The 15854-nt window shown below is 36.4% G+C and overlaps 1 protein-coding gene across 1 annotated transcript in view; it reads right to left on the reverse strand.

Moving 5' to 3' along the window:
* Nucleotides 1-2989: 2989 nt before the first annotated feature.
* The window catches only part of CNTN1 (contactin 1), a 282041-nt gene continuing 269176 nt past the window's right edge, over nt 2990-15854 (reverse strand). Inside the window, 1 exon segment of the mRNA XM_017855593.1 lies at nt 2990-4980. Coding sequence (XP_017711082.1) covers nt 4904-4980 — 77 coding nt within the window. The 3' untranslated portion in view covers nt 2990-4903.

Consider the following 15854-nt stretch of genomic DNA (forward strand, 5'->3'; position numbering starts at 1 on the left):
TATTATTTCCTTAAAGTTATTGGAGTTGAGTGTCTGTCATTTGCAACTAAAATAATTCTGAACAATTGAGAAGTGTTATCCCTATTTTAGAGAAGAGGAAACTGCACCTCAGAATGTCACATTTCTTGTCCAAGATCTTATAGGTAATAACAGGTAGCATTAAAATATTATCACAGATCTGTCCAATGGTCATGATCTTTTCAAAATTTCATTTTTAAAAAAGTTGTTTTAATGTACATACTGTAAAGCTCACCCTTTTGCTGGGCAATTTTGTGAGTTTTGACAAATGCACAGATTTGAGTCACCACAACCAGTTCTATCGCCCCTAAGAGTTCCCTTATGCTGCTTCTGTGCAGTCAGACCCTCCACCTCCTCTTAACTCCTTGCAACCACTAGCATTCTGACTGTTTCAGAATGTTCTATAAATGGCATCACACCACATTTTGAATCTGGCTTCTTTTCACTTAGCATAATGCATTTGAGTTTCATCCATATTGTTGTAAACTATCAACATAAATGCTTTCCGAAAAGATGCTTAGAGCAGCATTTCAGTCATATCCACATTAGTGTGAGTGATGCGTATCAGGTTTTAAAAAGAGGAAATGAGAACTATACTAGGTTGAGACAATATATGTCCATTCAGTACCTGTGAATGTGACCTTTAGAAATAGTGTCTTTGCATATGTAATTAAATTGAGGTCATGCTGGATATTAAGGTGGTCCATAATCCAGTGACTGGTGTCCTGATAAAAGAGAGAAATGTGGACACCAAGACACACAGGGAATATGCCATGTGTCAAGAGGTAGAGATCGGAGTGTTACAGCTGCAAACCAAAGAATATCAAGCACTGCCTGCAACCATGAAAAGAAACGAGAGAGGGGTTTAGAACAGATTCTCCTTCAGAGTCTCCAGAAGGCAGGCTGACACCTTCATTTTAGACTTACAGCCCCCAGAACTGTGAGAAAATAAATTATGTGTTGTAAGCCCCTTAGTTTGTGGTAATTTTTACTGCAGTTCTGGGAAACAAATGCAAGAAAAGATTAAGATATTTGGCTTTGCTTTCAAGGCAGCATCTGTGAAAGAAAATGATCCTGAATGAAAAAGGATTAACTTCACAGTTGTGCTTGAGGATGAGCCTGACTGAATTCTAGAGCAAAATTAGTAATGGCATTGTAAGAACTGATATATATTACCCCAGGCAGCGGACTTATTTCTAGTAATGGAAAGGTGAAACTTGGTTTTAAAATAGGATGAACAATGGTGAAACCTATAAACTAGTTTACAAGTCAATTCATTCAAAGTCATCATATGTCTATTCTGAAGAAACAAATACTGAAGTTTGGAGGAGGCTTTCATCATTTTTTTAATTAGCAACCTCCAGAAGATGATAGACTTGAGAAATTAGTATTAAAATTTAATTCATTTTCCAAGTATCAAGAAGGAAAAGAAAAGTCCACATTCCTTTAGAAGAGAAATCTTCTGAGGTGCATTTTGTCTGTGGTCTGGATACAAACAAGGTAGGGTATATTTTGCTAGACAAAAGTGCATTGTATTTTGATATTAAGATGTAGAACAAACTAAGAATAATTATAAACAAATCAGCATTTTAGGCAAGCCAAGGTTATGGATTCTTTTTTTTTAAGAGATATTAAGTTATGTAGACATGCTATTGAAATATATTGTTCTTTCAGTTGACACTATCAGTTAATCCAGCCTGCAGTGATCATGAACACCTCAAACCTAACTCCCTATCAGATAGTACTGAACATTCCCTCCAAAATATAGGTCAGTCCCCAGATTCTGATTTGATAAATCTGGACTGGGGTCCAGGGAATTCATTTTAATTTTTCTAATTCTCCAGGTGATCCTGATGGGCAACCAGGTTTGAGAATCATTAACATGGAACACACTCTCACAGAAAGAAGCTTTGATCTCCCAAAGCCTGGAGAATCTGAGTTGGGGTCAGTCGAAGGTCAAATACCAAATACAAAATATTAGAAGCGAGCTAATCTAATACTTAAGGTCTAGAAACAGAGACAACGTCCAAACAGGAAAACCAGAATCCAAGGCAAAGCACGCTTCATGAAACAGGAAGGGAGATGAGAATTCCAATGCGAAACCACTATCAGAACACAGGCAGCCATGGGATGCAGTTTTCTGGGCCCAGCCTGCCTCAGGACTCAGAAGCTTTACCTGTAGCAGACTCCTCCTATAGATTCATGCCATTATGCAGATACCTCTATTCCAGGCTCAGCTCATTCTGGGTTAAAAAGTCTCATTTTTTTTTAGCATCTAGCAGCTTGCTTTAGTGTTTCAGTTTACATTGATATTTACTGACATCTTCATGGGTTGAAGTTATTTACCAGGTGATCTTATTTCAATGTAATAATGACTCTGTGTGTGTTTCTATGTGCGTACTTTTTGTAGTATCTTCAAATACTGAACTGTTGCTTAACCAGAATATTTATTTCCTGCTATTGAACTTGTAATGAAAACCTTCTAAAAATAAATTGAAACTTGAGGTAAATTGAAAGGACAGTTGTTCTTTCTTGGGTAACAGTAAGACATTTATTACTTTATACTAATTTTTTTCATTCATAAAAGGACAAAGCACAGTCCTATACTACTCCATTGAAAAAATGATAAAAAATAACTAAAAAATCAATTCAATATTTATCAGTATCAAATAAAACTACTATCACCTTTCCTGAAATACAAAGAAACAACAGATGTATCTATACCTATATAAAGTTTAATTTAGAATCTTGCGTCTTAAAGCAGATGATTATTAGTTAGCTTGACAACAGTTTAAAACTGATGGTCCCAGTTAAATCTCTACAACTGTATGAGAAAATGAAAAGCTTGAGTTATCAGTGTACGAGAGATTTTCAACTACTTTATCTCTGTCACAAATTCAAAACTAAACAACCTCCAAAGTCTGTTTTCCTCTTACCTTTCAGAACCATTTCATGCAAAATCTAACCAGTTTTGCTCATTATTGTCATATATTAGAAAATAAAAGGCAAGCATGCATTTGGCAAAAGATTTAGTTGTTGATTATATAAAAATGCCCAACATGGGTCACATTGCAAAAGTAAAACCCCAAAGTGTAACAATGAAAACACAAACATTTGTACAGAAGGTATACAGAGTATTCATTTCCCTAAAGTATGAAGACATTTTGTTTCTTTTTCAAATACTTAAATATTTTATGAAATCTTGCAATGATCTTAAGACTGTTGACGTACTTCCACTGGGAAATCATCCATTTCACTTATTTTTAAAAGTTTCATTTTATAACAAAGAGTTAAATGTAAACTAATGACATATTTATTGATTTTTCATAATGAAGGCTCTAAACATTTACACATTGATATATAGTACAAAAATTACACAAATTAAAGAAAGGGGGGTAAAGTAGTAATAGATCTATTTTGCTTCCTGTAAATATTTTTTACGAACCTATATGGTATCCTTTCTAAAAAGATAAACTCTAATTAGCTAGCAAGTCTGTGCTAATAAAATAGGATTATACCTCTTGAAGCATCCAACATTGCACTAGTTCATGAGCCAGCTAATTCTTTATTACTCGATTTCTTTTACATCCACATTCAAACACATTTCCGTGCACACCATGGAGAATGAATAAATGTGCATCTTCCTTTTCACAACTTATAAAAATCCAAAGCACCAACACTTGGGAGACACCATTGGAAAGACATATTATTTGCCTCCTCCTGGCCTTCCAGTTTTGCATACTCTTCAAAGTACCATTAGCAATATATTGATTTGGCATTTTTAGCCCATTTTCAGTATTGCATTGAAGTGGGAATTGAGCTTAAAACTAATTTTATTATTATTATTATTATTATTATTATTATGCAAAATGGAATGCTGTAGCTTTTTCAACCTATAGGTGACTTTTGATCTGACATCTGCAATAAAGAAACGTAATAGTTAGGAATGAAGCAGAAAACCAAGATACTAGTAATTGTGATATTCACTTAACTGTCACTTATTCCTAACCGTGTAAAGACTGTCACATCTCAATAAAAAAGGAAGCACTCTACTTTTCAAAATTTGTCATTCCACATATGAACAAATATAGCAATATCATGATATTCTAGATAAGAGCTGTGATTTTGAGATTTGAAATTGATAAGAAAAGCATAAAATAACTTCAGAGTAGAATATAAAAGTAAAAAAAAATCTTTATATGGTATGTTAACTTTACTATTAAAAAACTGATTCTGAAAATCAAATATTTAGAAAATTATTTACTTTGAAAATAAAATACTGATAGTAAGTTCTAGAATTTGGTTTTCAATAGTCAAAATCTTTCAACTCATGATTTGATAACGGGATTTATGACAAAATATTTGTTACACTTTAAACTCAAGATGTCATGAATGATAGGGGCCATTCAATAATATGCAGTACCCAAAACAGTGAGGAAATTACAAGAGACTGTATTACTCTTACATTTACCACGTACAACCAACAATTCAATCTCTATTATATTTCACAACTTGTTATTAAATTTAAAGCACCTGTATATGGTGATTTGACTTTCACTCTACAGCCTATAGTATTGAATTGAACACTGTAACTTGTCCCATTGGGTTAAATCATGCAACTGTCACAGAATCAGGTTAAATGGTTTATAAGGCATATTGGAACGAGTTAAAATCATTTATATCTATTTAAAAGTTTATTCTTTTGGATGAAGGGGTTCCTGAATGCCTCAGTCATCATGTGTGTTGTAAATCAGTTGAATAGTTTGTTAAAGTATAATTTATTTGGCTTAGGATGGAGCCGCAGAAATTGGAAGGAATTGTGGTCATCCAAGGGATGAAGGATGTCTTCTGAGCTGGGGTGGGAACAGCAGCTATCACAACACATTCAGAATTCCAAGTAGACAAGGATGCCAAGGGCAGGCAGCAGCAAGCCGAGAAGACTTGGTGATGAGGCGGGTGCACCTACAAGGTAAACCGAAAGTGTGCATATTATTTCATTGATAAACGCCACTATTGCTCATTGAGTCTGCTTCGGCTAAGGCAAGATTGCATAGCCCTGGAAAACAAATGGGTCCTTTTACAAAACAGAGTCTCTTATGCTTATATGATTTAAGAAAAACAAAAGCTTTTGATCAAAGATTTTGTGTGTGAGATCATGTGAATTGTTTACACAACATGATTAAATTAATCATTTAAAATAATATGATCACAAATGTGTATGTTGTCCCTATGATCTGGCTGTCCCAAATTCCTACCAGAAGGCAAAAGGTCAAGAAACGTATATACAGGTGTTAAAAAAGTAAGCTTTATAAAAATAAGATAAAGAGATAACAGTAAAATACAAATAATTTTCCTGAGATAATGACAACATAGGTATGCTAGGTAGATCTTGCATAATTTCACATCCCAATGGTTTTAAGACATTTATACACTTATATGGAATGATTTAAGTAATGTATTTCTGATAATATTAAATAGTATCATTCAATTTTTACCTAAAGAACAATTGCCCTGAGATATTATACTGTGAATTAAAAATTGAAATGATGTATTATAATATGCTATGGACTTATTTCATATCTTGGGTGACACTTAGAAGGGATACTCCTATAATCAAGTAAGTTTATGGGTCCTGACGACATGAGAATTTTTGAGAAACTGCTGTAAAGTAGGACCAAAAAGTCATACTCTTTCTTCCCAGTGTCCATAACTATTAGGCACTATCTTCTTTTTTAATAAATTAATTATTATCTTTTAAGAGACACAGTCTTGTTCTCTTGCTCAGCCTGGAGTGTAGTGGTTCAGTCATAGCTCACTGCAGCCTCAAACTCCTGGGCCCAAGTGACCTTCCTGCCTCAGCCTCCCAAAGTGCTGGGATTACAGGTATGAGCCACTATGCCTGGCTGGTACTATCTTCAATGAACATGCTGCTAGAATGAGTGAAGGCCTAAAAAATGTAGTCAATGGCTTACAAATGTAACAGGTTTTGTTAATTTTTGAAAGTTTATTCTCTAAATTTGAAACCACCAAATAAATTATTATTATCTATCATATTAAAAGTGACCATAAACAGCTCATTCTTTAGCATGGTCCTTTTATATTCAGGGAGATTTAGGGCATTTCTCCTGAACCTCTCGTCATTAAAAGCACATTCATGTTCCCTATAAGGTGGAAGATAATAGTGTCTTTCTACTTGCTTGTCTTCAACATCGCCCTGCCTGGGGCTTTTGGTGCTGCCTGGAAACATAAGAGGGAAAGCTTTATCAGATACAGATAAAGTGGTTCTTAGAAATGAGCAGGAAAGTGAGTGTCAAAAAGTCAGCGCAGATAATAAGGGCAATATAAACAGCCCTCAAGCAGCAGAGCTCCTAAGGACACTATCAATAACAATAGTAAACTTATCATTACTATGAGCGATGCTACTTAGCTACAAGACTATGTTGGCTCATTACGTATATTATGACATGACTACAACAACATACAATGGTAGATCTTATTACCCCAATTTTATATATTTTGTAACTGAGTCAGGTAAAATGACTTGCTCAAGTCCAGTAGTCACTAGAGGGCAGAGACGGGATTAGAATTCAGATCTGTCCAGCTGCTAAGGCCGTGCTCTTTTGACCTCTCTGCCGTGTTCCTGCAGATAACTTTAGCAAGGGACCAGTTTCAGAAATGCAGAAGGACACAGCACTCTGCACTTAATGTGTCAAGGCAAGGGCACAGAAGGAAAATAATAAATGTCACACGGAAAATAGCTAACACATAAACTTTCTAAGAGGTCTTTGTATTCTTGTAATTTTTTTTTACCTTCTACTTTTCTACATATTTTTAAAAATATGCCACAGACCACACATTATTTTATTCTGATAAGATGCCCGATAATAAACCTCAATCACAGAGTAAAACCTTTAAACTTCAATGTTTGACCCAGTGTAAATGATATTTCCTGAAGCCTTTTTTGTCTGAGGATGACTGCAGGGACTCCGCAATGCTCTGTCTTTTGACCACAAATTACATCTGTGACGGGGACACATTTATGTACTTGCCTGAATTTGTGGGTTGGCAAAGTACAAACTGTGGCTGCTCGAAATAAATTTAGTCAATTGTGGATGCCATCTTGATGTTTTGGTATTAGTATGAAACCAAATACAATTTCATAATTTGTGGCTTTGACATCAGGATATTTGAAATAAACTCCCCATGTTTATGTGTGTTATATTTAATTTCTCTAATGGCTCAAGCTTATGTAATTTTAGTCTTCATTTTCACTTCTCTCCCACATCCCAAACATAAATTAGAGACCTAATTGAAGTACTATTTAATGTCATTTTAAATGACATATATTCTTGAGGAGTTTTTCAATATATATTGATTTTGAATCTAACAGCATATATATATCAGAATACTGCTAACAATTATAATTCTGCTACTTATATGGTATATAGTAAACATATATTTTCCTTTTCACGTAGCTGATGAATGTTAAGCATGAACAAATCATTGATCTTGTGAGTAATTTTTCCCTATCAGAAGAAATGTAAAACCAATTTGGAGTACTGTATCTCTTCCATGGGAATTTCTTGATTTTTTTAGTTCTAAACTTTGATTTAATACTTCCTTCAGGAGGAATTCCTGCTATAGGGAGAGAGATGCTGAAAACAGAAATTTCAATTAAAAGTTGAGCAGTACTGCAGGCTTTCTGATAAGTAGAAAACTGCTCTACTTGGTTTTTAATACAAACCTCCTTTCTGATGCTTCAGTCTGGACACTGGGATGCAGTCTCCGTTTCTACTGCTTGCCTATTGCTAATGATGCCATAACATCTAGAATTTTCTCTTTGTGGTGTCACATTTTGTGACCACAACTGCTAATACTGTAGATTATGAACAACTTCAAGACAAAGATGATATCCAAATCATATTTTAGCTGTGTTGACTAATACCAAGCCTAGTACATAGAAAGTACCCAACCTATCATGTTAAATGATTGAGTTATGCCTCCATTGTGGGCCCTGAATTTTTTTTGATTACAGAGCACAGGAAGTCTAAGGAAGAAGATGGTGGAAGGAAACCACTGTGACCTTCAGTGGGACCCCTGATATTTCTTTTCATTTTATTCTCTATTGCATAATCTATCTAACTTCTAGGAACCTGGGCAAAGAAAGGGGTTATATCTTCCTATGATTACTTTTCCTCAGAAAATAGATTTTCCTATGAAAGAGATGACATTCAAAATTCATAATATAATATCAGAAGGCATTGATTTCACTACTCAGTCCAGGAGTCCTCCAACTAGTCCTGGTTCAACATTATTATTATTATTATTCATTTATTATTATTTTATTTGTTGTTATCTATCTTTATTTTTATTTTTTTTTTTTTTTTTTTGAGATGGAGTCTCGCTCTGTCACCCAGGCTGGAGTACAGTGGCGCATCTCCGCTCACTGCAAGCTGAGCCTCCTGGAGTCACCCCATTCTCCTGCCTCAGCCTCCCGAGTAGCTGGGACTACAGGAGCCTGCCACCACGCCCGCCTAATTTTTTTGTATTTTTTTTTTAGTAGAGACGGGGTTTCACCGTGTTAACCAGGATGGTCTCGATCTCCTGACCTCGTGATCCACCCGTCTTGGTCTTCCAAAGTGCTGGGATTACAGGCGTGAGCCATCGCACCTGGCCCCGACTTTATTTTTTATTCTTCCAAGGTCTATTAATGGCCCTAGCCATACGAAAGAAATGTTTTTATTAGATGGTTGATTCCCCATTGCCTAGAGGTGTGCCTAATATACATAAGGTGTATTAGGTACACATGAATGGATATTTGTGTTGAAAATTGTTGAGTTCAGTAAAACTCCTGCTGGGTTAGCAGCACGTTTGGAGAACTGAAAGAGTAAAAACATCCCTGTGACCAGAGTGAAAATCAGCTCAGACAGAAAAATAACAAAACCTTTATTCAGATTCGTATGACAGACATGGATAATGCCAGCTGTAAAGTTTACAGGAAACACTACCAAGATCACAGAGCTGCTGTAGAATGCCATCATGACCTCCTCACCGAGTGGATGGTGCTGTTACCAACGGTGCCCCAGACCTGCTCTACTTGTCCCATCTATTAGTGGGAATACTCAGTTGCTGGACTGCACTCCCCTCATGACAGCCCCCAGCTCTAATTAATCGCTGCTCCTCCTATACCCACCTCAGAAACAGAAACTAGTCGAGATCTGACTGCCACTTTATTTCTACCCTCTTCAGAATTCTTCAGCAGGAACTCAAACCTTACATAAGAAACTTCTCCTTCACACCTGCATGATAGTCCATGATTGCTCTGGTATGTGTTTCTTTGCTACATCCAGTCAATAACTCTGGCTTTGTCAGACTACAGGTTTCTGGTTGATCTTTAGCTGTTTAAATTTTAACATGACAAGCTGGCTAATATGAGTATCAATAAAGCAGGCAATGAGTGCCTGTCCTAGTATGAGCCACAAGGGTATACTGGGAACAGTATCACATGGCAGCTAAGAGTCAGACATTCTGGAAACAGGCAAAGCAAAGTTCAAACTCTACCTCTGCCTTTTACTGGCTGGGTAATCTGGGTAATCTTGAGCATGTTATTTAATTTTTTTAATTTAAAAAAATTCAAAAAATTTTTAAACCTTTTTTTCCTTCAACTATAAAATAGGGATAATAACATATCTCATGACATCTATCTATCTTTCTATGTATCTCTCTCGATATATATAGATATAGATATAGACATATATCTATCTATCTATCTATCTATCTATCTATCTATCTATCTATCTATCTATATAAATGCTGAAAAATTCTAATACTGCACCTACCTTGACTGCGTCCCAGTGGTTACTCATAAAAATGGCTCCAGTACTCTAACAAGTTCACTGAAATTGTTGTCTTCAGTAGCTAAACAGAGCACTTGCTTTTCTTGTGTTGATTAGCCTCAAACAATTGGGAAAACAGCTAAAAGCTGAGAAAGGCAAATTAGAGAGGTTTTAAATGATACAGGTGAGCAAAGTCCTGAAACACATTTTTCCAATTACCACAAAATTACCAGAAAACATACTTGTCCACAGCTGTGGGCAGAATATGATTCCTGTGTGATGGTCCTTGATAGAAAAATGACTGTGATCAACAAGTTTGGGGGATACTGATTATCCTCTCTTGCTTTGGTGATTCTCAACACGCACTTACTTTCTCTTTTTAGATGAGATTAGTCTCATCTCTCTCTCTCTCTCTCTCTCTCTCTCTCTCTCTCTCTCTCTCTCTCTGTGTGTGTGTGTATGTGTGTGTGTGTGTGTATATATATATATAAAATATAGATTTTCTGTGTATATATAGATTTTCTATTATATATATTTTCTGTCTGAACATCTCTCTCTCTATATATATATATCTATACATACATAAATCTCTATCTCTCTCTATATATAGATAGAGAGAGTTAGCATAACCTTTCTTCAGAAGTAATGATACATGAAAATCCGTTATTGAACTGGGTGAAAAGGGGATGTTTTACTCAAAGATGCTTTTAGGAGCAGGAGACCACCAGATTTTTGTCTTCTCTATTTTCATGCTGGCACCTGTACTTCCCCCAACCCCATCACCCCATGGAACATGTGGGACTCTGCTTATCATGGTTTGAAAACAACTGCTTTATGTAAAGCATATCATGGTTTGAAACAACTGCTTTATGTAAAGCATTTCAGAAATGCATGATTAATAGATAACTCTCAGTAAATGGTAGCAATTCCTGCTACATTTGATGATGTTTATTTCTTGCTCTATACCTGTACTGTATTTCTGGAAAAGTAGTTGGAAAAAATAAAGCAAACAATAGCATGAGCTGGGCATACTGAGTTTTTCTGTAAGAGTCTAGCTTCCAGTTCCAGTGTTTGTGTAGCATGGTAGTCAGGGATCTTTGGTTTTAAGAAACAGAACCCCAACCTAAGAGCTGACGTTGTACTGGCCTGAGGAACAACTGGAGTAGATAATTGAATACCTGTGTCTTTCAAGTCTCTGGCTTTCACCTCTTCTTCTTTTACAATTTGCCTCATATTCTCAGACTGCTCTCAAGAGAGACATGAGCTCCTAGCTCACATCACGTATTCTTAAGAGCAAACAGACTGGGCTATCTTTTTGCCCCAACTCTAATGAAAAATTCTTAAGGAAAGGCTCTGCTTTGCAAACATCAGGTCACACACTTATCCCCAGACCAATAACTGCGGCTGAGTTAGTGGCTTCTTTGATTGAACTAGCTTGGAGAAGGTTTCCGTCCCTCAACCAATCACTCTGGCTGAGGAGGCAGGGCCACATAAGAAGATGGTAGCTTTCATTCTTATCTCAGGAGGAAAAGTACTTTCCCCAGTGAAAGGGTTGTGTGGATCCAGGAACAAAAGAGGAGTTCTGGGGCGAAAAAGAGACTATTCTCATCTAAAAAGAGCAAGTAAGTGCATGTTGAGAATCACCAAAGCAAGAGAGGATAATCAGTATCTCCCAAACTTGTTGACCACAGTAATCTTTCTATTAGGGACCATCACACAGGAATCATATTCTGCCCACAGCTGTGGACAAGTATGTTTTCTGGTAATTTTGTGGTAATTGGAAAAACGTGCTTCAGGACTTTGCTCACCTGTATCATTTAAAAACCTCTCTAATTTGCCTTTCTCAGCTTTTAGCTGTTTTCCCAATTGCTTGAGGCTAATCAACACAAGAAGAGCAAGTGTGCTGTTTAGCTACTGAAGACAACAATTTCACTGAACTTGTCGGAGTACTGGAGCCATTTTTATGAGTAACCACTGGGACGCAGTCAAGGTAGGCGCATAGAATTTTTCAGCATTTTAATCTTATTTATTTGTACAGAAAGGCCTAGTGTGAGTTTGCCACTTTGCAAATTTAGTCACTCATAAGAATTTGTCTGAAAAAATGGTAAATTCATGGTGAAGAGCTTTGTTTTGGACTTAGTCTAACCAGTTGGGAACTTTCTGGGATTCTTTTACTGGTGGTGTTCCATTCTGCAGATTCCCAAATTGTGTTTGTTTCTCCATTGGATTGCTGTCAGAAATAAGTGAAGAAATCAATTAGGTATTTTATTAAACTTTGTGGCAGAAATGTGTGAAAACAAACATTAAAAGAAGCAGAGGTATGTTTTAGTTTGAGACACTGAACTCTAACTTATTGTATGGTTAATTTTCTGAAAATGATAATTTTTAAAAATTCATGCAGTCCCATATACTTCCATGAATTAACACGTGGTCAATGTGAAGCTATTGAGGTAAAAATAAATGTTTTAAATGTATTAACTGAGATTTTGTGAAATGTCTGAAACAAAGGAATCTTTGAATTATTACTGCTTGATTCATTTTTGGCATTTCTGTCCCATCTTTGTCTCTTTCTCCTTGCACATTTTCTCTTGCATATTTTTTTTTGTCTTTCCAGGTTTCCATCCTGTCTAAATGTTATCAACAATGCAAGTATAGAATAGAGTTGAGATGTAAAACTTACAAACCTGTAAGTAGAAAAGTTGTACTTGCCTGGAAACTAGCATGCAATTTTCAGTAAAACTGCTGTTAATTCAGTGAGGTTATTGTTAACATTTTCTTTGAACTACATATCAAACTTATTATTTTTATGAATGGTCTAATGTTGTTAAGAATTAACGGAGGTGTCATTTTAGAAAGTTAGCTGAATTGGCTTCAAACCAGTTTCTTGGGAAAAATGCTAATGTCATTTTCAATTTTAGATCAAATATTATAAGCATTCACTTCATGACTTTGACAAAATAGAGTAATGGATAGTCACACTAATTGGTTTTAAGTTTCTAAAGAAGAAACTCAAAGAAATCAGAAAATAAAATGGGTTTGAGGTTCAGCAGAATTCTTGCACATTTGATGATTTTTGTTTTTTCCCTAAAATATCTATTTTATGATATTGTCTGTGTATCAGCTTGCTTATTTTCTTTTGATGATTTTATTTCCCTTTGCCTATTTGAGATAGCAACACTCAAATACTAAGCTAAGTAGAGAAGAAAAAAGACAGCTTAAGACCTACTTCCAGTTCTGTCAATAGCTAGTTATATAACTTTAGCAACAGAGAATATTTGGGCTCAAGACACGGTTCTGATGCTGCTGTGATCTTTGGCTGTTTTACTTCTCAAGGACGTGGATTTTCCTTCAGTAAAATGATAGGGTTCACTGTTACAAGTCTTAAGGTTCTTACTACAGCCCTGAGTCTATAATTCTAGGCAAACTATAAATATTTGAGAACATCTAGGATTGAGCCATAAAATTTGCAAACATATTTGTTATATTCCCCTTATTTATGCTAATCAAAGTTGATATTAGTTTATAAATATACACTGAGTGCTTGATCATCTAAGTGCTAGTGGCTTCGCTGAGTTTTTCCATCCAGTGAAGCCCACTAATCTTGCTGCTCCTACTCATTTGGCAATTGTGAACCCAAACCCACATTCCAAGCAAAATGGATTTTTGTTTGTTTGGCAGAGGTACATGGTTTTCTGGCAGCTTATCCTGGCAGTTGTATTTGTTCCTTACGGTTGACTCTGGCCCTTTCTCTGTCAGAAAACACCAAATCACCAGCATGCCTTTCCTCTTTGAGAAGGGAGTTAACATTTCCGGTACAGTGATAACCAATTGATTTGCTGGGAAATATAAAACCAACTTCTAGCTGCCTCCTGGCCAATAAGCACATGCTCAACAAGCCCAATTTTGATATTTTTGGGCAAGGTGAGACCATAATTATGAGGACTTTTAAAACTGGCTTACCTACTTCTTTAGAAATGCAAGGTGACATTTACACAAAAGTATGAGAGTCGAAGTGAGACAATTCTATCTGGATACTGTTACCACTCACTTGAGTGTGTGGTCTCTTACAAGGTAGTTAATCTCTCTGTGCTCCATTTACTTACCTGTAAAATTGGGAGTCTAATACTTACATAGTGGAGATACAATGCATGGTAAAATCCATCTATTAATTGTGAATTTGAAATATGAAATGTAGTTTATTCATTTAAAAAGATACTTGATTATTTAGTGATTATTTAGTGAGAATATACTCGGTCTGGAATGAGACAGAAGAGACCCAGACCTTGGGATCTAGGTTCTATTCTATAGAATACACAGAATTATATATAGTGGATTTCATGGGTTTGTTTTATTCCCAACATATACAAAATATTTTGTAAATAACATTCAAGTTTTTAATTTATGATTAATTAACCAATAACCAGAGCCAGTTTATTAGGAAATCTTTGCACTTGGCTTTGGAAATAGGTGTTTGACAGAACATTCTCACATTCGCAGCCCCAACTTTGTGGAATACACTGAGTTACCACCAGGAGCAACTTTTCTCAGCCTCAATCAAAGTTAGAAAGACTGGGAACTTCAAATGCCCATTACATTTTGCCATATGGGGCAAGTGCTAAATTATTCCTTCCACTGCCTCTACCTTGCCGTCTCCAAATTAGTTTTTGAGGCAAAAAGACAAGTAGAGCCAGAGAGAAAGTTTGAAAATTTATGTGTTCCACCATGCCAAAGTTAATGGTTCCTCTTTAGTGCAAGTCTTGAGGGACCAGTTGAGCACTGTAACTAGGAGTTCTTGGACATTTTCAGAAACAACAGATACATGGCCCTATGGGTTTATTTACAGATAAAGAAAGACTGTCTCTTGCAATCATCCCCCCACAAAAGTTGCTTGTTCTATTGCTTTGTTTCTCTCTTTTTTGGTGGAAACTGGTTGATATTTGGGGGTACTGACAATAAAGAGAGAGTGAAACTAATTGGCCATGAGAGTCAATTTTCCTTAACTTATTGTAAGTGTATCTCAACAAAAAAAAATCCAAGCTAAGGGAAGCAGATACAGTTTCCCACAAAGCCCACTGAGTTCTATTGCTGGTCTTCATGCCTATGCTCAAGGTCATAGTGGGCACAATGTTTGCTTCTAGGTGAGATAATGGAACCTAGGAAGCCTGCCCTATCATGAGGCTAGACATTACAGCTATTCATTCATGAAGTCTATCTTGTATGGTCATCCATAAAATTATAGGAGAGATGAAATATATTTAGGAGACACACATTTGCATACTTAGTAGTAGTACCAGTATTTGTAGGATAAATCATTCTCTAGTACTAGGAGGAGAGGGCAAAAAGTTGCCCACTAAGTTTTCTTAGAACAGAAAACCCATTAGACAGATGAGGGCTGTGGAGATGACACAGAAAAGATTCTGTTCAATTGATGTGGTGACCCCCAAAGTAGAAATTGTATTCAGTTTCATGTGGCTCTTTTGTGAGACCCTAATTAGCACAGCCATTGAAGTGGCTGGCCTACCTGGGAGTAATTCACATTTCAATTTCCATTTCACAAAGCTTAGATGCAGATTAAGTCCGAGTTTATATTTTACTTCTGCTTTTCTTTGTAAAATAAAATCTTCACCTAACAATAAGGAAAATTCTGAAATTTAAATATACAGAAAGTGATGATAAAAGAATAGTGAGGGGGGCGGAGCAAGATGGCCGAATAGGAACAGCTCCAGTCTCCAACTCCCAGCGCGAGCGACACAGAAGACCGGTGATTTCTGCATTTTCAACTGAGGTACTGGGGTCATCTCACTAGGGAGTGCCGGACAATCGGTGCTGGTCAGCTGCTGCAGCCTGACCAGCGAGAGCTGAAGCAGGGCGAGGCATCGCCTCACCTGGAAGCGCAAGGGGGAAGGGGATCCGTTTTCCTAGCCAGGGGAACTGAGACACACAACACCTGGAAAATCGGGTAACTCCCACCCCAATACTGCGCTGTAAGCATACAGGCAC

Source organism: Rhinopithecus bieti, unplaced genomic scaffold (genome assembly GCF_001698545.2).
Source record: "Rhinopithecus bieti isolate Rb0 unplaced genomic scaffold, ASM169854v2 scaffold_1070, whole genome shotgun sequence".
In the NCBI taxonomy this organism is placed as follows: Eukaryota; Metazoa; Chordata; class Mammalia; order Primates; family Cercopithecidae; genus Rhinopithecus; species Rhinopithecus bieti.